This window comes from Dunckerocampus dactyliophorus, chromosome 5 (assembly GCF_027744805.1).
Source record: "Dunckerocampus dactyliophorus isolate RoL2022-P2 chromosome 5, RoL_Ddac_1.1, whole genome shotgun sequence".
In the NCBI taxonomy this organism is placed as follows: domain Eukaryota; kingdom Metazoa; phylum Chordata; class Actinopteri; order Syngnathiformes; family Syngnathidae; genus Dunckerocampus; species Dunckerocampus dactyliophorus.
In genome coordinates, this window is record NC_072823.1 from 7,495,157 (window position 1) to 7,521,919 (window position 26,763).

Genomic DNA, 26,763 nt, shown 5'->3' on the forward strand with positions numbered 1-26,763 from the left:
AAAAGCAAAAATAGCGCATGTGGCGATTTTAACGGCACAAACCAGCACAAGCACAGCATACGTTTTTGCATGGGGTGGGTGGGGCAACTCCAAGCAGGTCGCAATCCTGCCTCTATTGTTGAAAAGGAAAATGAAATAGGGCAAGTATCCCAACTCACACAGCACGTGTGTGTGGTTGCTACTCGGAAGTGAAGAACAACCTTTGAACCGCCTTCTCACATGTGCTTCATGGGGGTGAGGTGTTGTGCAATTATTAACCACTGAGTTGATACAACAGAACGGCGGAAGAGCATCGAGACGCAAGGTAAGCTCGAGAGTTGCTAGAATAAATGAAGTGACTTTCGGAAAGGGGAAGGAAGGATCGACTCAGCAGCAGCCGCAGCAGCAACAAAAAAGGAAGACGACAGTTTTGATGTGTGCAGCATTCACACGCCAGCAGTGTCACATAAATGGACTACAGCACGGAAGAAACGCAAGTGGCCAGGAGTATCGAGCTGAATGATGGCTCAAAAATGCCAGTTTTGGGCCTGGGGACATGGAAGGTAAAAAAGACTCACACTCATAAAGTATATGGTTTTTGTCCCTGATTGGTTGTCTTGAAAATAGTGTACGGTATGTCAGAGGTGTCCAAACTGCACCCCGGGCGCCATTTGGCTGTTTTTTTCTAAAAATATAATTTAACAAGAAATCTAAAAAAAAAACACAAAAATGGAAAAATCCACAGTAATTTTACAAGAATAAAGTCTAAATGTTAAAAGAAAAAAACATTCAATCTAATGACACAAAAGGCAGAATTTCACAAGAATAAAGTAATGTTATCAGGAAAAATAATGTTGTTTCAGTAGTTGAAATATTAAAACAAATAAATTAAGTTGTAATATAAATGTAAAAAAAAATAAATAAAACAGAGACTGAGGTTTAAATTTTTTGAAAATTATGGAAAAAGTCACAACACTACAGGAATAAAGTAAAAACATTATGGGAATGAAGCCAGAATATTATGAGAAGAGAATTTACAAGACGAAAGTTGAAATATTTGTAAAATTATATTTTAAAAAAGCCACCTCAGAAATGGAAAAAACAGCATAAATTTTGCAAGAATAAAGTCAAAATATTACAAGAAAAAATACGAGAATAAAATTTAAAAAAATACGCACTGTCATGTTCTGTGTGCTGCGCTGCTGCCCTCTGGTGGTGATCTGTTGCAGCACACCCTCGAGCTTTCTTAGTCTCAGTTATTCCTGCCTGGTTATTTCCCTCGTAGCGGTGAGTGCATTAAGTTTTTCTGCTTCCTGCTTGGTTTTCAGCAGCACCCTCTGTTAATCTTTTCCCCCTCTGCCATTTTTGTGCAGCTTCCTTAGTTCCTAGTTTTCCTGTTTGTTTTCCGTGCAAGCAACCTTAGTTCTTGGTTTGCTTCCCCGTGACTAGGTCAATAACACTTGCAATATTATGAAATCAATAATGTCATTTTAGCAGCATACAGTTGAAATATAAAAGAAATAATGTTTATTTAAAAAGATGTAATATTATGAGAAACAAACAAAATAAAAAAAAAAGTTGGGGAAAAAGTTTTGAATATCGTGGGAATAAAGTCCAAATATTATGAGAACAAAATTTACAAGAACAAAGTTTAAATATTTGTAAAATTATAAAAAAGCAACAGCCGAAATAGGAAAAAAACAGAAGGTTGACAAGAATAAAATCAAAATATTATGGAAAAGTTGTATTCTAATGAGGAAAAAAGAACAATTTGATGAGAACAAACGCATAATATGAGGAAAAATGTCATTTAAGTAGCACAGAAATGAAATATTAAGGAAAAAAGACATTTTTTCCAATTTAACAAAGAAAAATAAGAAATAAGTCAATTATGAGAAGAAGTTTTACAAAAGGAAAGAAATAGTTGGAACGTTTAAAGAACTGCTGTAATTTCAGGATGAAGTAAAAATATGAAAAAGTTATCGAATGAGAAAAAAAGGTTGCAATTTGTAATGTTAAAACTTGTAATGTTATGGTAAAAAAAGCCATTTTAGTAGCATTTCGCCTGCATCACATAGTTGAGATGTAGTTTTTTTCTTGAAATATATATTCAAAGTGGTAAAGTTGCATCTTTTCGTTTTTAATTTTGTGGCCCTCGCTGGAAAAAGTTTGGACACCCCTGATCTATGCCAATTTCAACAACACTAAACAATATATTTCATTTATTATATATAAGTTACTGTTCAAGCTATGCCCTGCAGTTCTTTTACTCTCGTATTATAAATATGACAAACGAATAAAGCATGGCCATCACCGTGACATTTAGCTCAGTTTTGAACAGAGGAATTGCAGCCTGTGTAATTTGCTGTCATCCACAATTTGACAGAAAGGATTTTAATGATTTTAAAATAACGTGCGTCTTGTTCCAGCCCTGCCATCTTCCTCGTACGTCAGTCCAGGGTGCCGTGGAAGCCGCCATCGCAGCTGGCTACCGCCACATTGATACCGCGTACTGCTACGGCAATGAAGTGGAGATTGGCAAGGCGCTCCACTCCATGATGCGGCGGGGCATCATTAGACGGCAGGACATGTTCATTGTCAGTAAGGTAAGGTTGGTGGTGGAAAGGTTAACAGCAAGGAAGGGGAAAACAACCTCAGCGGTTGGCTGAACGAAGCAATCAGTCTGGGAAAGATGTGCAGGTGAAAATGCTAAAGGATGAACAGGGAAACATCTGGACCAGTGAATAGGGTGTGATGCCAAGATGGAAAACCTACTTTGAAAAGCTGAGGAATGAGGAACATGAAAGGGAAAGAAGCACAAATGAGTCCTGAAGAAGAGCCTACAAGAAGTCAGCTTGGAAGAAGTGAAAGAAGGAAGAACGGGAAAGCGGTCAGTCCGGACGACATTCCAGTAGAAGTGTCTCGCAAGAGAGCTGGGAGATTCTTCAAAGTGTCCACTTGAGTCGATAAGTCACCCTTTCTGTCTTCTGGCTGAGTTGCCCAGCCCTCCTAGCCAAGGATTGGTTCAAACCAGATGTGACCAATAGACCAACAGTTAACTGGAAGTTTCCTGATCATCGGGATCGCCTCCACAGCAGGCTTGTGAGGAAGAGGAACTTGGTTTCACTTTAGAGATCGCTTAAACCTCGCTAGACTTTGGCTGGTGGACTGACGGTTCTCTCCAGCGCTGGCATTGCAATTGCTTGACTCTATAGTACTCCTTTTACTATTAAATTGTCAACCTTACTGGACACTTAGCATTATTTCAATCAAAGAATCTGGGTGGACTTCGCCCAGAGTCGTCCAATTTGCGTAGTAAATGTGCACTTTGGGTTATGTCGGCCAATCCGAGGGGCGTTGACTTAAACGGTTCCACTGTGTATACCCTGTGATTGACTGGATGGATGTTTTTCAAGTCCTCTTCATTGTATTCACTTTTACTCTGAATCCTTCTGTCAAACGTCTGTTTTTAGTTGCGGCGTACGGATTATGAACTTGAAGACGTCCCATTGTGCCTCAATAAATCACTGCAAGATCTCCAGTTGGACTATCTGGATCTATACCTCCTACACTCCCCTGTTGGAATAAAGGTTGGTGTCATTGTGCCTGGATTTTTGTGCATTTCTCTGAATCCTTCTTTACCTCCTTCCCTCTCTCATCCAGCATTACATCTCAGAATATTGTAGCTGTTCGGGGTATCATTTAAAAGCAAATAGACATAAATGTTCCTGTGACTGACTGCTGACCAGTCCACATGTGGCCCACCACTTGCCCAAAATCAGCTGGGATCGGCTCTGGCTCCCCTGTGACCCTGAACAGAATAAGTTGCTGAAAATGAATAAAAAAATAAATACTATCCATTAATCCGTTTTCTATGCCGCTTATCCTCATTAGGGTCACGGGGGTACACTAGATAGGACAGGCATCGCCAAAGTGTGGCACGGGGGCCATTTGGGGCCGGCAGCGGTTTTATTATTGGCCCATGGCACGTTCTAAAAACATCAACAAGAAAACTAAAAAAAAAAAACTAAAACGACAACAAAAATGGAAAAATCAGCAGTAATTTTACAAGAACAAAGGTGCAATTTAATGAGACAAAATCTTAATTTTACAAGAATGATGTTGCAATATTATGAGGAAATATCAAAAAGTCATTTTAGTGGCATAAAGTTGAAATATAACGACCTTATTTTTTTCCATCCATTCATTTTCTATGCTGCTTGTCCTCACTGGGGTCGGGGGGTATGCTGGAGCCTAAGTAGTTCCAATTTTTAAAAACTGAGACAAACATCAATTTACAAATTACCGACCAGTTTCCTTATTACACCAATTTTCTAAAATTATCGAGAAGCTATTTAATAACAGGTTGGACAAATTTATTAAGAATGAATTACTAGCAGGTCGTCAATACGGATACAAAGCTAACATTTCAACTCCTATGGCACTGACTGAAATCACGGAGGAAATCACTGATGCTACAGACCACAAAGTGTGCAGCTGCAGTATTTAAGTCACATACTATTCAGTTTCACATATTTTGCAATGTGTTGCTGCTGACATTTCAAAATTTCCTCTTTCGGTTTGTATGATATTTAAAGTTAGTTAGTAAACTTATTTCTGGATCTTACAAAAGCCTTCGATTCAATTAATCACAATATTTTAACAGCAAAATTAGAAAGGGAATCAGTGGATTAGTTTTGAATTGGGTTAAAAGCTCCCTAGCAAACGTGTGGAGTGTGGAGTACCCCAGGGGTCAATATTGAGACCAAAACTGTTCAGTTTGTATGTCAACATTTGTAAAGTGACAAAGGACTTAAAGTTGGTATTATTTGCGGATGATACCACTGCCTTTTGTTCTGGCGAAGACACACAAGAATTATCCTTGAACATAAGTAAAAGTAAAATAATGCTATCTGGAAATCGCAGAAAGGATACGTACGACCAAATACAAATAGACGGAGTGGATATTGAAAGAGTGAATGAAAATACATTTTTGGGGATCATAATGGATGAAAAAATGAGTTGGAAATCTGATATCAAAAATATACAACAAAAGGTGGTGAGAAATACTTAAATATTGAATGTTATATGCGAGAACAACGCTGAAAACCCACAGCATTTCAGTATGTAGAAGGAAATTATGGAACGGATTGAGCGAGAAACTCAAACAATGTACCAAAAAACAGTACAAGCAGTTGATGTTTGCTAAATACCAGGCAGAAGAGTCTTGAACTTGCTTTATTATGCTTGTCTTCATCTTATTTATTTATTATTATATGAATAATATTATGCGGAATGCAGGAAGTGAATAATATGCACTGCACAAGATGTGGAACGGGTGGGGTGGTACGATTAAATAAGATTTGCTTCTTCCTACTCCTTTTGGACATGTGGAACTGTGAATTGATTCATGAGATGTTTTCCATTGTAACCTGCATGCATGTTCAAATGAAATTAAACCAGAACAAACCAAAATAAAGTGGTAATTTTGGGAAAATTAGGTTGGAGAGACAATTATAATATTATGGGAATAAAATCATAATATTATGCAAAAAAGAGTAAAGTCTGTCAACATTTCAGCTAAATCAAATGTTCTTAAATGTCTCCACAGAAAACGGGTTTCCCAAGAAAGGACGATACCAATTACATAGACTATGTGGCTGTATGGAGGGTGAGAACACTTTGGTACCTCAAATTCACCAACTGCTTTCTGTCCATCAAGTGGCTTTCCACTCAATTCACAACCACACTGATGCGGTACTGCTCTATTTTTTTTTGTCCATTAAGTTTTTGCGATCAATTGACATAGTTCACGGACTTCATCAAACAACATGCTTACGATGATCTGCACAATAAAGTAACTCAGCCAGTTTCAACTATTCCTGTAGAGTTGCTGAAGTCAAGTGGCCACAGTGTTAATATTATATTATATTAATTGCACAACCGTTCTTACGAAGGGTGCCAGATTCGGACTAAAAGTCACAATAATTTAACTGTACATGACTAAAACCCACACCACTTTTAAAACTATTACAACCTGTCTGTAAAAAAAACACCTTTTCAAGAGGCATTAAAACAATCAAAAGTTATTTTAACTGCAGCAAAGCATGTTGGGAAACGCGTAATCTGCCCAGCCCACAGACGCAAACTCTTCCGTGTTACACATTTTGTGGATTGTGATGTTTTTGTGTTGATATAAAATACTGTAGCTTTTGCCCGGACGTTGGGAGAATGACGAAGAGGTGGTTGATCAACTTTGACTTTTTTGAAACAAACAACCATGCCAAAACAATGATAGTCATACAGTATATCTGCAGTCATTGCCCATCTCCCTTTTCCTGGCTCATCTAATCAGCGGTCAGTACACATTCAGCGTGCGGAGACTATCGGAAAGTAAACATTTCAAGCAGGAATGAACGGACACAAAAGCACACATTTTCAAAATTGCACATTGTAAAAAAATAAAAATAAAAAAATAAAAAATAAAAAGTCCATCCACATGAGTGAAGTTTTAAAAAAATATCTTTGGTATGCAAAGTTGGTATATTCCAATCCCGGCACTGCATGCAGGAAACTGGGATAAAATGCATGTTGGCTACTTAATTATCTATCAGTCAATGCTATTGTGACATTTTCTCAAAATCTGACCATACTAAATACTATTTTTGTGAGCCTAGATTGTTGGGGCATGTCCTGTCTTGTTCACAACATCAACAATCATCTGTGTGTGTGCACTGATGATGACGGTGGGCGGTGCATTTGGTCCCTGGGCCTTCAGTGGGCTGGCCAGAAATGTTTTCGCCAGACACCGTGAGAGCCAGTATCAAAAAAACACTACAATACTAAGAGTAAATATGTGCCATGGCGGGTTTATAAACCACGGTCACCTGTGTAGAGCAATAGCCTCTCAAGCGATGCACCATACAGGCGTATAGCGACAGAGGGGAACTCCAGCACATGAAGGAAGTCTCGACTGCAGCGACTACAATATTTTATCAATATAACATCCCATATCTTCGGATACATAGTCACCATTACGCCTGACTTGCATTACTTGGTAGCTTCGAGTCAGTGACTAATTTTCACTGCGATCGGTAGTACACGATTCCTTGCCAAATAAGACAAGCATAAATAGAACGGCTCTGTAATGAAAGGTTGAGACAACTCCACACATCTACACTACAACATCATCTGAAGCCAACGATCAATATTTATCTAATAACAGGACAAATATAAAACCTTTTAAGTAAAATACATCCACTCACCAGAGATTTCTCCTCAGACAGCCATTATGGGCGTAATTTATCTTGTTGAACAATTTTCTCTGAACAACAAATCAGGACAGGGGCCCGCCTCTTTGCTCTGGGGGACCAATGGGGGAATGGGAGCTGCACGCTTTGAAGTGAATCAGAAGTCGAATCAGCGACCTGTAAATCTCGCCAGCATGTCTGTGTGAAGGCCATGGGCAGATTAATCTAATATTCACACACACTACTCTGGATACATTATGAAAACATAAATGAGGAGTGGGGTACCACAGAAGGCACAGAGCATGCGCCATGTGCAAACTCCAAGCAGAAGAAGAAGCCGCTACTTTTTTCTCACGCTTTGAACCCTACGGCTTGTAAAGTAATGCAGCTAATTAATGACCATAAACTACATTTCCCATGATGCTTAAAGTGCTCAAGCTTCAGGAAGTAGTGACGTGGACGAGTGAAGCTAATATCAGCATGTCTGACACAACTTAAGTCTGACAACAACAGAGGGAGAGAGAGACTGACAAAGTGTGTGACGAAGGAATTATAAGGCTGTTCAGTTGTGACGCTGAAGAAGACGACTTGAGCGGTTTTAGTTCCCAGGAAGAGGACGAGGATGCCGATTGAATGATTTTTCTGGTAGGCTACTGTTTAACTTGCTATATTACACCCACTGTTCTGTTAATTCAATCAAAAGTTAAAATAATCTTTCTGTGTAACATCTTTCTGTGTGCTAAATATCCAATGTTACAATGTAGTCACCTGCAGCTTAAAGACAGGTGAGGCCTTCATATGTACAAATCTTCCTTTCCCTTTAAATTTAGTGGGTGCGGCTTACATACCGGTGCTTTATAGTCCGGAAATTACGGTAAATTATGTCACAAAGGTATGCGTTTCGGCGTATATAAAATATAAATTCCAGACCAAATTTATTTGCCCATGGCTGGTGAAAGACCCTTTTTACACAAGTGAGCAAGTGTTTTTTTCTGTTGAAAATATGTTTTTCCTGTGTGCAGGGCATGGAAGCACTGCTCACTTCAGGAAAAGTAAAGAACATTGGCGTATCCAACTTCAACATCATGCAGCTAGAGAGACTTCTTGCTCTTTGCAAAACTCCTCCTGCAGTCAATCAGGTACGGCAGTCCCAACTATATAGCAGCATTATTATTACTGTATTATTGTTCATGTATTCATCCCACAAGAATCCAAAGTCGTTTCAAGTCACAGGATGTTAAATATAATGGATTTATAATGGATCATTTAGCAAAATACAACTAACTTTATGTTAAAGATGTGTGTTATTTTAGATTTTGAACTACAGGACATTATTACAGCTGCAACACGCACATTGAAGTTTGTGATGACATTGCCACACATTCTGTGGGGATACCTGAAGGAGAGGGTGTACTGCAACAACCCACAGACCATTGAGTCCCTGGAGACCAACGTCCGTCAGGAAATTCGGAGAATCCCTCTTGAGATGTGTCATCACAAACGTCAATGTGCGTGTTGCAGCTGTAATCCACAGAAGAGGAGCGTGGATTGAACATGTAATCAATTATTGAACTGTGTAGGAAACAAGAGACAAAGTGGGAAACTCTTGGTATCAAATGTTAATTTGATGTTTCTGTTACAACTCTGGCCGCACGGTGGTCTAGTGGTTAGCACGTTGGCCAACACAGTAACAGCTTGGAGATCGGGAAGGCCGGGTTTGATTCTCCCTTGGGCATCTCTGTGTGGAGTTTGCATGTTCTCCCCGTTTGCGCGTGGGTTTTCTCCGGGTACTCCGGCCTCCTCCCACATTCTAAAAACATGTGCGACTCTAAATTGCCCATAGGTATGAATGTGAGTGTGAATGGTTGTTTGTCTATATGTGCCCTGCGATTGGCTGGCGACCAGTCCAGGGTGTACCCCGCCTGTCGACCGAAGTCAGCTGGGATAGGCTCCAGCATGCCCCCGCGACCCTAATGAGGATGAAGCGGTATAGAAAATGGATGGATGGATGTTACAACTCTATAAATGCAATTTTTGAATAACTTCTCATTTCAAAAACTTGTGTATTATTTAAACAAAAAAACAAAAACATTTTATTGGACCAGCTTGTGGGTCGTCCGGAATGGAAACTTGAGAACCCAGATTGATGCAGTTGAACCATAGGAATCGATGCATCGATGTAGTGAATGAATGGTTACACCCCTACATTGCAACATTCTGTCTGCATTTTTACTTTCCGACATTTCAAATTCCTCTATTTTTAGTAAGCTCATTCAGGACATATACTGTAGGCTATCTATCAGGACTATTAAAAAAAAAATTCCTACATTTTCCATAATGAGAAATTTTCTGTGATATTTTTCCCCATTGCAAATTAATGGACAGTTTCAACGTGGCCCCATACTGGTGGAAATCCATTTTACATTTAACATTACATTGTGCTTATGTGTACGGTGGCATGGCTCAGATCGTAGTGTGGTCGTCTCCCAACCTGACGATCTCTGGTTCGATCCTCTGTGAGTAGATTTTGAGCACATTTCCAGGTTATTTCAACATTTGAGTTCAGCGTCAGCATTTCAGCATTCACACTCAATTTCTACTGAAACTGCTTCATCTTGTTGATCATAAATCTGTTTTTACTTGACTGATCTTCACCATGAAAAGACTCGTAGGCAGTTTGACCACTCCAAAAAACATTTTCCTTTACAAGCACAAAGTTGTATAGGACGTCACCATGGCTTTTTAGGATTGTATAACATAGATGCCAGCTTCCTCGTGAACGCATCATTTGATATACTTCATTCGTGAACAGTTTTGTGTCCATTTAGGTGGAGCTACATCCATACCTGACACAGCCAGAGCTGATAAAGTTCTGTAAATCCAGGAATATTGCCCTGATAGCCTTCAGCCCCTTTGGCTCCCCTGCAAGACCCCCGCAGCTGTAAGTTTTGCAGCATCATTCATACACTCTGGCTAGCGGTCCCACATTATTTTCAGTACAGAAATACTATTGACAGCCTGATAATATTGATTTATTTTTCTGTACAAACCAGTGTATGAATTGCTGGCACAAGCATAACTCAGGTATGAATCGGGACACTAACAGACCTACTAAATTTCAATACAATTTATGTACGTACACCACAAATGGCCCTGGGCAACAAATTGGACACGCTGCTTTTATAGCTCTTGGTCTGGGTTGAACACGTGACATAACAAAATCTCGTCGACTGTTTAGCTTGTTAGCTTCTTTTGTATGGAGAGAAATGTATGTCTTTTTATCCAATGAAACAAAAAATGAATTTGAAAGCAAGGCGGCAGCACATTCTAAAAATCTAATTTAACAAAAAACAAAAACAAAAAAAAAGGAAAAATCAGCAGTCATTTTACGAGAATAAAGTCAAAATATTAAGAGAAAAAAGTTGTATTCTAACGAGAAAAAATGTTGCAACTTTACGAGAATAAACTAGTAATATTATGAGGAAAAATGTTATTTTAGTGACAGAGTTGAAATATTAAAGAAAAATCTGTCAGTTTTTAAAAGTTGTAATATGAGAAGCAAACAAAATAAAGTTTACATTTTTGGAAACTACCTTGGAGAAGACGTTACGGGAATAATGTCAAAATGTTATGGGAATAAAGTCTTCATTTTACAAAAAGGTTATTTAAGAAGAAAGCTGCAATATTTCACAAATTATAAAAAACAGCAAAAATAAGAAAAAAAGAGCATAGAGTGAAGTTGATGTTAATAATAGGCTTTCTCAACTGTATCACAAAGCTGAGAAGCAGTTTTTTTTCTTGAAATGTCGAATTTCTTAGCATATTGCTTTATAAAATATCAAAGTGGCAAAGTTGCATCCTTTCATTTTTTTACTATGTGGCCCGCTGGAAAAAGTTTGGACACCCCTGGTTTTGGTATTCCTGTTGTTGGACTATTTGCTTTTTTCTTCTGCTCAGATTCAGAGAAGGTGCTGACCCAAATAAGCTCCTACAAGACCCGGTCATTGCAGAAATAGCCAAGAAGCACAAACGCAGCCCTGCACAGGTCAGCTTGGGGCTGCACTACACCATTCAGTGCAGCCAGAAAGGATTCACAGTGCTTCACTTTTTCTACACTTTAAGTTCCAGCCTAATTCCAAAAAGGATTAAATTCATTTTTATCCTCAAAATTCTACAACAAACACCCCACAATGTCAACATGTAAAACGTTCTTTTTAAAAATAAATGAAAAACAAAAACTTTTTTTTTTTATGACATGACATGTACCTGGGATTTATTTTTTAATACATATGCAAACATTTTAAATAAAATGTGGGTAGAATTTTGAGTTTAAAAAAAATTTATAGTCATCCCTCACCACTTCAGGGTATGAATTTTACGTTTTGTCTAAATAAATTATTGATGTTTCGTGGTTGACTACAATTATTTGTAAAAAAAAAAACAAACATGCATATTAAAGCAAATTTTAGATTCTTGGCCTAAAATGAGCATTTTCTGGCATAAAATAGCAAAATGAACGAAAACACAAACATTTAAGGCGAGTGTCGTGCGTGACGTCGGCTAGCTAGAGTTGAGTAGCAGAGTGTTAGCATGGGTACCAGTGTGGAGAGTGAGTTGTGAGTTGTGCCTGAGAGCAGCTCCTGTGTGAATGTTCACTGCATGTGTCATCTCTGCTTGTTAATAAAGCCACTGAAGTGCATGGTGAGTCTCTCCCTAACCACAAACAGCGGCAGTAGAGTAGTATTCTACATTGGCCACTGGGTGTCAGTAACGTTACATTGATGAGACAATAGCCACCAGGAAATACGCTGTCAATGCCATCGTCTGAGTCTATGTTGGTGTCTTATCTATGTTTAAAATGTCATATTTTCTATTATTATATCTACTATATTGAGTAATAGGGGTGTAAAAGTGACAATATGGGTGTAATTTCATGTCTAGAGCGCTCTAATAATGTTAAAGTGTATTTAGAAGGTTGTAAACAGGTTTTATATGCTTTAGCTACAAAAATATTCCATGCATACAAATAGGAATCCTATGTGGTGGAAATTAACTGCGATAAATGAGGGATTACTGTATTTCATGTTGTAACATAACAAAATGTGGACAACATGAAGTGCTGTGAATACTTCCCGGATGCACTGGTCCTTTATGGGCAGGTGATAGTGTATCTGTAAACATGTTTGTTTTTTTTCAGGTATTGCTGAGGTACCATGTACAGCAAGGTATTGCAGTCATTCCCAAGAGTGACAAGTCTCATCATATTCTTGAAAACACAAAGGTAGAGCTCATGTGGTTATACATCTTTTATACTATCAAGAAAATGTGTATTGTATTGGTTGTATTTGGACATTTTTTTTATTTCACTTTACTTTTGTGTTTCGCCTTGAGGTCATTTTTTTTGTTTTGACTAAAAACATGTCGAGATCTTCCAGGAGGTAAAAAAAAATAACTTATTCAAGGAGGACGCTCACATACACTGGTCGTTGTTTTCATATTTCTTGGGGTTGGCATGGCTCCGGTGGTAGAGTGGTCGTGGGTTCGATCCGCCGTCCTCTTGTGATCATGTTGACGTATCCAAGGGCAAGATACTGAACCCCCAGTTGCTCCTGATGCTGCGTCATCAGTAGGTAAATGTGGTGCCAGTGTCAACGCGCTTTGAGTGCCTTGGAGGTGGAAAGGCGCTATACAAGTGAAAGACCATTTACCATTTCTTATTGTAAATCCAAAATCCTCTTTTCACGTTCATCCAGGATGTCTTCTGTTAAAGTCAATTAAATTTTCTGGAGTCGGTCTGTCATTTTGAATATAATAAAAAAAATATAAAATCGGAGAAGCGGCATAGAAAATGGATGGATGGATCGATATTTTATATTCATTTTATATACTGTACATTTATATATGATGTATACATACAGTGGTGTGAATAAGGGGGCACTTATTCACACCACTGTATGTATACATCATTTATAAATGTATATAAAATTATATAAAATAAAAATATAAAATTCCAGATTTCTTATTTTTTTTGCATGTATGTCACACTCAACATTTCAGATCATCAAACAAATTAAAATATTAGTCAATGACAAAACAACTGAACACAAAATGCTGTTTTTAAATGAAACTTTTTGTTACTCAGGGAGAAAAAAAATCCCAACCTACATGGCCCCGTGGGGAAAAAACGATTGCCCCCACCCTTAGCAGCAACAACTTCAATAAAGCGTTTGTGATAATTTGCAGTGAGTCACTTACAACGCTGTGAAGGAATTTTGGCCCACTAATCTTTGCAGAATTGTTGCAATTCAGCCACATTGGAGCATGAATTTGAGCATAAAGCGCCTTTCTAAGGTCATGACACAGCACATCAATAGGATTCAGGTCAGGACTTTGACTAGGCCACTCCAAAATGTCTTCATTTTGTTTTTCTTCAGCCATTCAGAGGTGGACTTGCTAGTGTGTTTTGGATCATTGTGCTCCTGCAGAAGCCAATTTGGTTTCAGCTTGATGTCACGAACAGATAGCCGGACATTCTTCAGGATTTTTTGGAAGACAGCAGAATTCATGGTTCCATTTATCACAGCAAGTCTTCAGGGTCCTGAAGCAGCAAAACAGCCCCAGACCATCACACTACCGCCACCATATTTTACTGTTGGCATGATGTTCTTTTTCTGAAATGCGACTTTACTTTTACGCCAGATGTAATGGGACACACACCTTCCAAAAAGTTAACCTTTTGTCTCATCAGACCACAGAGTATTTTGCCAAAGGTCTTGGGGATCATCAAGATGTTTTCTGGCAAAATTGACACGAGCCATTTTGTTCAGCAGTGGTTTTCATCTTGGAACTCTGCCATGCAGGCCATTTTTGCCCAGTGTCTTTCTTATGGTGGAGTCATCATCACTGACCTTATCTGAAGCATGAGGCCTGCAGTTCTTTGGATGTTGTTGTGTGGTCTTTTGTGACCTCTTGGGTGAGTCGTCGTTGCGCTCTTGGGGCCATTTTGTTTGGCCGGCCATTCTTGAGTTTTTTGAGAAGGCATTTTTGTGATGCAAATGTTTTAATCTTTTGAACGCATATTGTTTTTGAGAAGCCAAACTCTTTAATTGTAACTAAGTGGAAGTACGTTCTTCATCACAGAAATCTGACCAGAACCTGGACTTGGAGACCAACTTTGGGGTAAGTTGCTGTTATTGGACGACAATGCTGATGGGGATGTCATACAACTTCATGTCAAAAAATCTGAACTATCCCTTTAAATTTGTTTGAAACATTTACTGTAAGTGTGACAAACATGCAAAAAAAAAAAAATAAATCAGGAAGGAGGCAAACACTTTTTCGCACCACTGTATACAACATAATAAAGTCAAAAGGGTTGAAGGTAGGATTATGGGTAATGAAGTTCCAGGCATAATGGTTCATGATGCATCTTTTCAACATGAGTATTGCTGCGCTGTTTTTAAAAGCTCTCCATACTGGTGTTGTTCTGCACAGATCTTTGACTTCTGTCTGAGCCAAGAAGACATGAGAGTACTGCGGGGATTGGAACGAGGATGGAGGGCCCTCCATTTTGACGAGTAAATCCACGGCATCTTCCGAATTATGCAGGATTTCCCAAAAATTCTAACATTATTTTGTTTGGTTTGTTTTGCATTATAGTTAGACTTTTTCAAAAATAAAAACATTTTAGTATTTCAACTCTATGCTCGAAAATGACATTTTTTCCTCATCATATTAAAAGTTTATTCCCATAAAATTGCAAATTTTGTTGTTTCAATATTACTATTTTTCTCTTAATATTTGGACTTTATCATCATTTAAAAAGTTGGGAAATTGTGCATGACCGTTGCACCTGTTTTTGAACTTTTATTTTTTTTATTCAGGTGCTATGAGGTAACTAAATCACACTGTACATAGGACATAGACAACGTCTGCCCACCTGTATTTACTATTATTTTGCTTTTTTTTACTTCTGTCTGATGCCTCTCGGCCAGGTCAACTACCTTACCTGGATAAGTAAAGCCTAAATAAAAAAATCAATTCTCTCCTGCTTATGGCAAGGACCCGCTTGTGTGCGGCAGCATACCGGCCGAGTCCCCTTTTGAATGTTGATCTGAAAATTCTTTCGAAATTCGTTCTAGCCCCACGCTTACAACGGGTCTAACCAAGTGTTATAATCACCTGTTCAAAGCAGATTTATGCTTGGAAGGCACTCCTTTCACAATACGAGGAGGCCCTTAAAGATCATCTGCTCACCTAGTTTGAATCCACCAGAGGTGATTGTCATTGGACGCGGAGAACGCCTTCGATAAAAGTGCAGTGGCACTTCCTCTTTTTTTGTTTTACAAATTGCTCTACACAGGTTCATAGCCTCAGTCTCATTTCCTCTTTTCGGTTGCCCTCTTTCCCCCCTTTTATTTGCCATAGAAATTGAGCCTTGAGCCATCTGGCTGCGTCAAGAGAGTGGGTTTGAGGTTATTAACCGAGCTGGAAAAGTTCAGTGTAATTGTCGATTGTCATTACATGCTGGTTCTTGAAATCTTTGTAGCGGCCTCTTGGAATGAATTAGTCAGACGTGGAGTTTCAAACGGGTGCCTTTATTCTTCCGGCTCAGTTCTTGCACCTTGAGCACCATAAGCACCATAAGCACCATAAGCACCGTGAAAACTACAGAATAAACAAGAAAAATATGACATTGTGCTGTAGTTTCACATAAAACATTTAAACAACTTCTCTTATTCACTTATTAACACACACACACATATACACACACAGTCTGAAGTATACATATGGTCAGCAGTTTCATACCTCATTTCGCCTTCCAAGGGCGCTAGCTTAAACACGAGGTAGTCTTCCACATTAGCCTACCACCAGCCAGGTTGAAACTACACAGCAGGAAATTTTGTCACTTTAAACACGAACAATTCAATGAAAACACATTTTCTCATTAATTTACTACTCACAATATTTAGACAATCAGTGCAAATAACTTTACCTGAGAAAATATGTGAGCACTTTTTGCGTGGGGTTGCAATCACCATTAGCGAAGTTAACCTTTTGACACAGGAAAAGAAAAAAAAACGTTCCGCCAAAATAAGAGCATGCCAACATCCGGTGGCAGGACTACATTCTTCAAAATAAATGAGTGAATAACTGAGCATAAAGAACGTAAACATGTCATTTACAATCTTTGGGTCCTACTCTGGTTACAAACTCAATCTCCACAAAAGCCAACTCCTCCCCCTCAATTTTTGTGCCAAAAATATACCACATTCTTTCTTTTCTTTCAAATATGCCATAGACGGACTTAAATATTTGGGAGTGTATATTACTGATTCTATAAACCGACTTTTGTCCCAAAATTTCTCTCCTCTCCTGGAAAAATGCACATTGGACTTTGAAAGGTGATCTGTAAAATGATACTTTACTTAACATATAATATTGTAATCTCCCGGCAACACTAGAACATTTGACTTAATGTGAGGTGGTTATTAATACAAGGTTGTTAATACCAGTCAGGGCAGTCAATCAATTCAAATAGATGGTGGTCGACTGAATCAATTAGCAGGCATATGTGAGCCTAAACAAAATTCTATCAAAACTGTCCATCAGGGTACATACTTGTACATACAGTATGCAGTGGAACCCGTCGAAGTCGACATAAGCATTGAAGAATGAAAACGCTTCACTTCGTAAACAAATGGATAGACTGGAAGGAAAAGTTGGTTGCTTCAAAGAAACAAAATGATGAAAAGGATGGCATTACAGAAATCCCTAGTTTATCACGGTTAACTGCTTCCAGACTCAACCGTGATAAGTGAGTTAAAGTAGGACTCTTTCTTTAGAAATGGAATATTTTCTTTCTTATGGCACTAAATGTTTTTTTTTAAACATTATTAGAGCCATCTAGGCATGAAATAACACCCATATAGTCACTTTTACATCCGTACTGTATTACCCAAAAAGTAGATATAATCAGAGAAAATAACTTGTAGGGGAGCAGAATTGATATACCTCGGGGGTTCAGAGTTGAGATTTAAGCTTGTTGTCGGCTATTGCCGCAACAGTAAACAGTGTTATTGTTATGAGAATTATGTTATTGTTGTGCCTGTTGTTCAAGTCTGGTGCTTTTAGTGGTCGTCTCACCGCACAATTACTGACACCTAGTGACCAATGTAGAGCACTTCACTCACAAGTTGAGGTCTTAGTGGCTCATAAAATAGTTGTATTTTAGTGCATTTAGCCATTTTTATGGTTGAAAATGCTTAATTTGGGCAAAAAAATATGAACAATTTGCTTAAACAATAATATGCCAGAGTCAACTACAAAACAGTAGGGGTGCAACAATACGTATATTTGTATGGAACCGTTCAATACACGTGTACCGAACCGTGGCCCCTGTATCGAATAATACGCAGTTTATTTATTTTATCAACTTCTGACGGCGCTCTGTGATGAAAGCTCAGCGTATTTGTGATCGACTACCCTGGCTTGGTTTGCACTGTCAAGCACAGAGTCACTGAGCTCCGCCTCCCACATTAATACCATTCTGAAAATGTTGAAAAATGGGAAAAATCTTGGCAATTTCAATCAAATTAAAATTAAAAAAGGGCAAGGTAATTTATTTTTTGTATCGAAAAAGTATCGAACCGTAACACCAATGTATTGAACTGAACCGTGAATTTTGTGTATCCTTGCACCCCTACAAAACAGCGATCATTTATTAATTGTTTGAAAAAACGCAATGCAGCGATGGACGACTGTATATCGCAAATGGTGTGCAGAATGGATGATTTGATGCAGTGCTTGTCTTTGTTTTGTACAGAACACACAATAAATAAATGAATACCATTAAATTACATGACATTACAACTACAGCTTCTTGTGTCCTGTGTTGCACTGCTTCTGGGAGACAGAAGGATGCATGTGGAGGAGACAAAGACATACACTATATATGTCAGCCACAAGTCAGGCCTTGACATTTTTGGACAAAGTTCTTGATGATCTCTCAACTTGGTTGGACGATCTTTCGTTCCCCTCTGGAGACAGCGATGTCAAAGGGGGCTTAATGGTGCACACACAAGCAGAGGCCCCCGCGATGCGTTTGGGTAAGTCCGGCCCTCTGGACCACACATCTTTATTAGGATCATACACTTGAGTGGTCCTGGAGAAGGTCATGGTTTCCCAGCTGTAGCCACCAAGTACGTAAACCTTCCCAGCCCAAACTGCAAGACCCGCCTCGCTATTTGGCAACAAGAGTGGTGCCACCTGCGTCCACTGGCGGCTGCGTGGGTTGTAGGACTCCACCTGAAGGATGTCAAAGCGTTCATCGGTAACCTCGTGGTCATTGCTACCCCCGATGGCGTAGATGAGGTTGTTGATGGAGGCCATACAGTGCCAGCCCCGAGCCAAAGACATGGCTGGGCATTCAACCCACGCATCAACATCCCGTGATGGATCATAATACAAGACATCTTTACGGTACGGTCCGATCTGATAATCGTGTCCACCGGAAATGTAGACCACACCGTGGTGAACCGCGCCAGCATGGCCGTATGTCAACCTATGAAGACAATTTGTCAGACATGAAAAAAACGTCAAAAAACTACTAGATGATGAATGCATGCAAATCGACAGACAGATTGTATAAGTGTTAGGGCTGTCTTCTGCTAAGGATTTCCGACAAATAAACAGATCTCATTTATGACTTTTACCACCTCAAAGGAAAAGGTTGCTGTGCAACAACAGCACCTTCATTTATTTAGTGACACAGAAAGCAAGATGAACAAAACCAAAACACTGCCGCTGTCGGCCCACATCAGCAAAGTGCACATCAAATAGGTACAACGTGGCTTGAAAAACAACAACCTGCCAAAACTCAGTTAGCAGCCTCATTTCTGACATGAAAATTCACAGTGGGGAATATAAAATTAAGTTGGCGCGACAGTCTTACCTGTTTTAAATGATATGCTATGTTGGTTGCTGTGGTGTGATATGTAAGAAGCCGCCGACACAAGTTGCACTTCACTTTGCGGTGTCATCTTTAAGGTTTTTGTAACGCTGCTCCTGTCTCCCTAGTAGTGATTGGAAACCTGAGGTGTAATCTAACGAGAAAATTACGTAATTTTACAAAAATAACGTTGTACTATTATGAGGGGAAAAAAGTAATTTTAGCTGCATAAAGTTGAAATATTAAAAACGTTATTTCTTTGGAAAATTAGGTTGCCAGAAAAAGTTATGTTATGAAAATAAAGTCAAAATATTATGGGAATAAGATCAGAATTAAGAGACGGCAATTTACAAGAAGAAAGTTGACATAGTTGGCAAATAAACCCCAGCAGCATTTAAAAAAACAGCTGTAATTTTACGAGAATAAAGTCAAAATATTAATACAAAAAAAGTTGTATTCTAATGAGAAGAAAAAGTCATAATTTTACAAGACTAAACTCATAGTTATGAGGAAAAACCAAAACTAAGATACATTTTTAGTAGCATAAAGTTGATAATAAAAAAAGTCCAAATATCATGAGAATAGTCATATTATTAAAAGAAAATTTACAAAGATTATTTAAAGTTTCAATATTTTGAAACAAATTTTAAAAAATGGAAAAAAAGGGCAAAGACCAAAGTTTTCACCTATATCACAAAGCTGAGATAATTTTTCTTAAATTCTTAAACCTTGGTGGAAAAAATGTGGACACACCTGACATAAACAAACCCATTTTTTCACAGAAATGACCACTTTGGTTCTCACATTTTATGTTGACAAAACAGTGGACCACGTATGTTGATGTGTTACTGGACGACCACCTACGCCCATATTAGACTGTGCAGGAGGAGCTAATGTGGTAGCTTGTGACTGGACGGTGTGAAATAAAGTGCTTTCTTAAGTACCTTGGCAGTCCTGCCACAAAGGACCAGCAGTCGTCAGCAGGGCAGTATCGCTCCACAGAGGACAACGTTCCCAAGCCATTCCTTCCACCCACGGCAATCAAGCAGTCCCCCACTGCTGCAAGGTAAAAATCCACCCGGGGTGTATTCATTGGAGCGCCCTGGAAGACATAAAAATGACAATCTGTACACTGGTAGTTGCTGATAAAAGTTCATATTTATAAAGAGCCTATTTGTGGTATCGTACGTTGGTCCACTGGTTGTGGCGGGGATCATATCTGTACAGCTGGTTACATGCAGCATCTCCAACGTTGTCCCTGGACAAACTGCCACCTGCAGCAAAGATAAAACCTCCGAGCACGGCCAGGCAGTGGTGGCTTTGCTGGGCTGGAAGCTCGGTTTCTATCTCCCAATCGTCACCATTTAGCCGGCAAACATTAGCACTGAGCTCCTCTCCTCGCTCTGACACCTGACAAATACAGTATCATGAAGACAATTGTGAGTCTCAGTTGCTAAGAAAATTTTGTTGCGCTACAAGTTTTCCATCCATCCATTTTCTTCCGCTTATCCGGGTCCAGGTTGCAGGGGCAGCAGTCTCAGTAGGGAGGTCAAGACTTCCCGATCTCCGGCCAACTCGTCCAGCTCTACCAGGAGGACACCAAGGCATTCCCAGGGCAGCTGTGAGACATAATCTCTCCAGCATGTCCTAGATCTGCCCCGGGGCATGCCCAACCGGGAGGATGCCCTCTTCACCAGGGAGACGTTCAGGAGGCATCCGGACTAGATGCCTGAGCTATCACAACTGGCTTCTCTCCATGTGAAGGAGCAGCAGCTCTACTCTGACCTCCTTCCAGATGACCAAGCTTCTCACCCCATCTCTTAGCGTGAGTCCAGTCACCCTACAGAGGAAACTCATTTCAACTGCTTGTAACCGCGATCACGTTCTTTCAGACACGATCCAAAGCTCGTGACCATAGGTGAGGGTGGGAACATAGATAGATCGGTAAATTGAGAGCTTTGCCTTCCGGTTCAGCTCTCTCTTCACCAACACGGTCGAGTACAGCAACCGCATTGCTGCAGACGCTGTGCCGATCTGCCTGTCGACCTCGCACTCCAACTTTCCCTCATTCGTGAACAAGACCACAAAATATTTGAACTCCTCCACCTGGGACAAGACCTCAGTCCAATCCCAAAGGGTGCAAGCCACCTTTTTCCGGCTGAGATGCATGTCCTCAGATTTGGAGATGCTGAATCTCATTCCTGAAGCTTCACACTCAGCTACAAACTACCCGGTAAACGCTGAAGGTCACAGCTTGTTGAGGCCATCAGGACCACATTGTCTGCAAATAGCAGGGATGAGATCCTAAGGCCCTCCAAACTAAACCCCCGCAACGCCTTGGCTGAACCTAAGAATTCTCTCCATAAAAATTTTGAACAGAAAGAGGCCAACATTCAAGGACTTACTGCTGGCATTGTGAACCAGGCTCCTAATCCAGTTGTACAAAGGTCGAATAACACGTACTAGTGTGCCACCAACTGGTACACCCACCGCACCTGTGGACCGGTTGGGCAAACTCCCATGCACCCTCCAGTACCCTTGCAAGGGTGTAGAGCTGATCCAGTGTTCCACGTCAAGACAAAAACCACACTGCATCTCCTGTAGCTCTGGTTCAACTTATGGTCCTGCCCTTCTCTCCAGCACTCTGGAATAGAATTTCGCAGGGAGGCTGAGGAATGTGACTCCCTATAGTTGTAACACACACTCCTGTCACCCTTTTTAAAATAGGGGACAGACACCCCTGTCTGTCAATTCATAGGTCCCGGCTTCCACGCAATAAGTTAAAGGGACATGTCAACCAAGACAGTCACAAAACATCCAGAGCCTTGAATATTCCAGGGCAAAAATCGTCCACACTCCGAACTTTGCCAGTGTTTTTTACTACCTCAGATACGTACCTCAGCCACAGTGTTTCTTACAAACCAATCTGAGAGAGAACATCAACGATACGAGGAGAGCGAGGCCAAAACAAGGAGGTTTTTAAACCTTGAAATGATGCTTGATAAGGTTTATACATTTGTTGATGACGTTTGTTATATTGTTATTTCTATGTATCTATATGTATATTTGCTACTTCTTGTATGTTTATAACTGTTGTTACAGTGCTGGTTGTAAGCTGAGATTACAATTGTTTGTTGTTTTGCAATAAATGTCACAGTTTGTACAAATGTGTGCCTTTTATTTAAAAAAAGGTGTTGTGAGGTTGGCTATATAACACTGAAATAATGCAGACATGTATGCACCTTACTTTATAGAAGGAAACATATACTATAAACCATTTAATTATCTCATCTGCCTATGTCACAGCCGGATTAGTGTACCTCTCCACCAGTCAGTAGAAGGCATTCTACTCCTCCCCTCAACACGGTGTGTTCCGTTTGCAGAAGTGGTTGCCTGCTTTGGTTCTCGGCTCTGTGGTACGCCAATGCTTCCTCCGCCAGGGCCTTGCAACTGGCATCCTCTGGCAAAAGTGCTTGCAGTGCTGGTAGCACCCGGCTCACCAGGTCCCCAACTGGCATCAGTGGGAAGCGGATGTGGGATAGGAGTTGTTGGGCATGGGTTGTCCGCTCAGGAGTTTGACCCAGCCAACGCAGAGCCGTGTCAAGCAGCTCCTGCTCACCATTGTGATGGACCTGCCAGTGATGATAGAAGCCAGGAGGTTACTTAGACCGCGTTGTCATTGCCGCCATCGTGAATGTTCCAAATAGAAAGAACTCTTACGTGGTTCCTGGAGAGGTAGGCGGCGAGCTTGTGCAAAGGGATGTCACGAAGAAAGTCAGGGGTGATGGAGAGGCTAGCCAAGTGTGTGAGGATGAAGTCGTCGACGAAGGTGTCGAGGCGCTGTAGGTTGTAGAGCTGCGCCAGCTCCTGCAGATACAGGTAGTTGTCTTCGCTCACCTCCCGCTCCAGATACTGGCAGCAGAAATCCACCACTTGCCACACCTGAAGCACATTATTGTTTCCAATAAAATGACGAAACACCATCTACATTATAAAACCATTCAACAGCAAAAGGGTAGTAGTGTACAGTGGAACCCATTTAAGCCACCACCCCCCTGGTGCTGTTGCCAACACAAGCAAAATCGAAACAACCAATGAAATGAATAAATTAACATCATAAGATCTGGTCCTTGTCTCAGATCAACTCTCCTTGTGTGTCTGCATGTGTCGTGGTCGAGTTCTCTTTGTGGTTTGCAAGAGAAATTTACAGCGATGCATGAACCGACTCGTGGATTATAATCGGTATACTTTAATGCATATAGAAAATAAATTGGTATTCTTTCCTTCAATGAACCTGAGATTGATTGACTGACAGCAGATTCTGACCTGCAAGAGGTGAGCAGCTTCCAGCACAGAATCAACATTCCCACCATCCAATGGAAGCTCTCCACTGTAAAGGAAGTCCAATACTGCTTTCAGACCAACATATGACAAACCCAACAGCTCCACCTGTAGGCATAATAAGGAAATGCAAGTCACTAAATAACCCATTATAAAAGAACACAGCAAAAAGAATTCAATCTCGTCGTTGAAATTTTGCACTTTGTTTGTCGGTCCTTGAACGCACCATAGTTGTGTGTGAGGCTGGCTACAGTCCCGACCCACCCTCAACCCAGACACACACACGCACACACACACCAAACGCAACTGTAGAGGAGTGTTAGCATTATATTCTGCTCTGCTGCTCGTGTTCATGTGTGTGTGTGCAAAGCTGTAAACCTAGCTGCAATGTTTAGGATTCAATTTTTAATAATAAAAAAAACATACAACACACACCTTTCGTTGCTGCTCCTCTCTCATGCCCAGTGTGAACATGGCATGAAAGTAAGGGCTGGAGATGGCCAGCAAAGCTCTGTGAGCATGGATGCACTGCTCATCAGCCACCAGCACCACATCACAGAAGCGGCTGTGTTGTCGCTGCTCATTGAGGCCCTGCAACAATTCCACTGCTTGATCTGCCCAAAAGAACACCTGGCGATGGAGAACAGAACAGAAATAATGATATGCATATGCACGTGTGCAGCGTAGCAAACGATGATGCGGTGACTCTTCCGCAGTTACATGCACTATATACATTAGCAACCTTTTACAGTAGATACAGACCACATGAGCCATGAACCTCACCACATGTCATTGATTTGTTTTGATCACACACACACACATCCGTCACAAACTTACCTTGGATGACTCACTGACTGGCTGGTGCCGACACACACTGCTTCCATTATCCATGTTGTGACATTATCTAACAAAATGAATGACCAGAAATCAGACAACAAAGCATAAACGTGCACAGGAGTTCATCCCACAACTACAAAAATAAACAGTATCCCTCGTTTATCGCAGTTAATTGGTTCCAGACCTAACCGTGAGAAGTGAATTTCCGAAAAGTAAGATTCCTTCTTTTAAATGGAATATTTTCATAGTTAGCGCATAGAAAACCTGTGTACCACCTTCTAAATAGAGGTTTTAAAATTATTCGAGCCCTCTAGACACAAAATAACACCCATATAGTCACTTTTACAGTTGTATTACCCAATATAGTAGATACAATACGAGAAAGTAAGAAAATTAAGACATAAATAAAACTCGTGCTCCTGCGTGTTCCAATATATGTGTTCCGGACTTATGGGCAGGAGGTCACGTCGGCGTTCAGTGTGTTTCACCTACTGGCACCTAGCAGAATACACCACTGTAGAATACTGCATATTGAATATGTCTTCTTAATGCCTTATATTTGTATTTTAGTTAATGCTTGAAAATGCTTCAGTTAGGCAACAAAATTGTAAAATTTGCTTACATATGCATACTTTTTTTTACTAATAGGCCATATTCAACCATGAAAGAGCAAAAAACTAAAATATTAAAAAAATATTTTGGGGAAACCCGTGATAGAGTGAGGCCTCGAAATTCGAAACGTGATGTGGAGGGGGACGACTTTCTCGCCTTGTAATCAGGCTAGTATCGACCCGATACAGCCATTGGCTGCGGTACTATCGATGTATGGATCGACCCGCCCAACCCTCCAATATTTTAGTTTGCAATCACGAATAGGTTCACTCAGACAGTTCGGAAATGTGATTTTCAACTACTCTTTCAAAGGTTCACCATAACATTCGTCACAAAGTACAGTACATATATGAATCGAAGCCAACGATACTTTGTCCCAAGCAGACAAATGCGTAACATTGACGTAGCATGCTATAGTACATATAGCTACACAGAATTGCCACTGCTTACTTTACAGGCTGCCGTTGTGGGAGAAATGTCCAAGCGGTGCTTTGCATTGATGACAAAGTTTAAAACAACGTCTCCAAATAAGTCAGCAACAGTTGTAGTTTAGATTCCGTAACCCACAGAGATGCGGTATGGATGCGGAGTGCAGCCTTGGTGCAGACTACTTGAAAGCCCTTGCCTATTAACCGGATTTCCGATCAGTTTTCAAAATAAAATACTTACAGGAAGAATCACCACCAAATAAATGTCGATAATTGCTGCAAGACATCAATTTCATAGCTCTTTTAGTTATTTTATGTGTAGTTGACAGAAAGTGAGACGTCATTAGTTCCCTTTCAGCTTAAACGCTTCAAGTATGTGTCTGAAAAAAGATTGTGTATAATAAAGTCTGTATTTCCAAAAATCATCTCTTTCATAGGGCATTACATCGCGCTTATTTCCCCGTCTTGGATTCTTAGATTTTGATGTCCTCTTGTTTATTAGTGATGGGTCGTTCGCGAACTAAACGGCACTTAGAGCCGGCTCTTTTAAAGGTCAGGCGAGGGTTGTTTCCTGGAAATTAAGGAATCGACGTTTTGTCTCTTCTTTTTTCTGATTAGCCAAAATGTTTGGTAACAGCTTAAGTGGGAGGGAGTGGTTAGACACGCAAGCAAGATTAAAATGTGAGGAAAAATGAGCCTCAGGAAACAAAGGATGAGACACTTTATGTTTCTGAATGCCAATCTTCACAAACAGGGATACCGCCAGGAATTCTCGGCCCCATGAAAAAAAATCACACAAAAGCAGAATATAAACAGCAAACCATAAAAAGAAAAAGAAAAATTAACATACAAGACAGTTCATGCAAAGCGAGACAGTGAAAACAAATAAACACGCAAAATCAAAGCTAACCCACCAAATTGACTGTTCACTTGAATAAAAAGGGAAAATTCTGATTACTATTTGTAATTAGTAACTTAGATCGTCTGAGTATTGTATGTCAGAAAATTATTTAGGTGAAAGAATAGGATTTTTTTTCAAGGAAAAAAATGTCATTCAGTTGATTAACCATTTTGAGCGATTTAAAATACAAGCAAATTTTAAATTGTGTGCATTTAGTTAGGAATGTCTTTTGTTCATTTAGAAACAGCGCTATCCTGGGATGAAGATTTAATATTACTTGGCCTCTCAAAAAATGTACATTTGCTGAGAAGATTTGGGTGTTATTTTGTGCCTTGAAGGAGGAAATGAAAGAGCAACAGCAGGAAACTGTAGCAAAAATAAGGCAAGATCTAAGAGTGCTGCACTCACAGAACAACACTCTAAAGAAAGACTTTGTGGAGATCTATGAAGAGGTCGTAAACCTTA

The 26,763-nt window shown here is 39.9% G+C and overlaps 2 protein-coding genes across 8 annotated transcripts; one reads left to right on the plus strand and one right to left on the minus strand.

Annotated features, from left to right (window-relative positions):
- The first annotated feature begins 277 nt into the window (after positions 1 to 277).
- Positions 278 to 15,542, plus strand: zgc:56622 (uncharacterized protein LOC326033 homolog). 5 transcript variants are annotated; one of them, XM_054775426.1, is made up of 10 exons: positions 278 to 542; positions 2,409 to 2,585; positions 3,453 to 3,569; positions 5,591 to 5,650; positions 8,252 to 8,368; positions 10,058 to 10,170; positions 11,187 to 11,274; positions 12,427 to 12,510; positions 14,370 to 14,408; positions 14,724 to 14,997. In XM_054775426.1, exons 1-10 carry the CDS (start codon positions 450 to 452, stop codon positions 14,808 to 14,810), a joined length of 975 nt encoding a protein of 324 aa, XP_054631401.1. In that variant the 5' UTR covers positions 278 to 449; the 3' UTR covers positions 14,811 to 14,997. The 5 variants fall into 5 exon arrangements, with proteins under 5 accessions (XP_054631401.1, XP_054631404.1, XP_054631403.1 ...); XM_054775429.1 differs by lacking the exon at positions 2,409 to 2,585 and having other exon boundaries at positions 14,724 to 15,542; XM_054775428.1 differs by lacking the exon at positions 5,591 to 5,650 and having other exon boundaries at positions 14,724 to 14,999.
- On the minus strand, positions 14,533 to 25,584 carry klhl36 (kelch-like family member 36). Of its 3 annotated transcripts, XR_008570325.1 has the most exons (11): positions 25,420 to 25,584; positions 24,358 to 24,424; positions 23,956 to 24,150; positions 23,506 to 23,628; positions 22,900 to 23,121; positions 22,500 to 22,811; positions 20,368 to 20,589; positions 20,124 to 20,281; positions 16,225 to 18,792; positions 16,038 to 16,114; positions 14,533 to 15,896 (listed from the first exon to the last, which is right to left on the minus strand). XR_008570325.1 is itself a non-coding variant. In XM_054775419.1 (9 exons), exons 2-9 carry the CDS (start codon positions 24,409 to 24,411, stop codon positions 18,198 to 18,200), a joined length of 1,881 nt encoding a protein of 626 aa, XP_054631394.1. In that variant the 5' UTR covers positions 24,412 to 24,424; positions 25,420 to 25,584; the 3' UTR covers positions 15,908 to 18,197. The 3 variants fall into 3 exon arrangements, 2 of the variants coding, with proteins under 2 accessions (XP_054631394.1, XP_054631396.1); XM_054775419.1 differs by lacking the exon at positions 14,533 to 15,896 and having other exon boundaries at positions 15,908 to 18,792; XM_054775421.1 differs by lacking the exons at positions 14,533 to 15,896; positions 20,368 to 20,589 and having other exon boundaries at positions 15,908 to 18,792.
- Positions 25,585 to 26,763: the final 1,179 nt, after the last annotated feature.

Coding starts and splice junctions, on each gene's coding strand:
- klhl36 (XM_054775419.1), bottom strand. CDS start 24,411: ATGGATAATGGAAGCAGTGTGTGTCGGCACCAGCCAGTCAGTGAGTCA. Junction 23,122..23,505: donor AAGCTGCTCACCTCTTGCAG/GTCAGAATCTGC, acceptor AATGTGCTTCAG/GTGTGGCAAGTGGTGGATTT. Junction 20,282..20,367: donor GCCACAACCAGTGGACCAAC/GTACGATACCAC, acceptor TATGTCTTCCAG/GGCGCTCCAATGAATACACC.
- zgc:56622 (XM_054775426.1), top strand. CDS start 450: ATGGACTACAGCACGGAAGAAACGCAAGTGGCCAGGAGTATCGAGCTG. Junction 2,586..3,452: donor ACATGTTCATTGTCAGTAAG/GTAAGGTTGGTG, acceptor GTCTGTTTTTAG/TTGCGGCGTACGGATTATGA. Junction 10,171..11,186: donor CCTGCAAGACCCCCGCAGCT/GTAAGTTTTGCA, acceptor TCTTCTGCTCAG/ATTCAGAGAAGGTGCTGACC.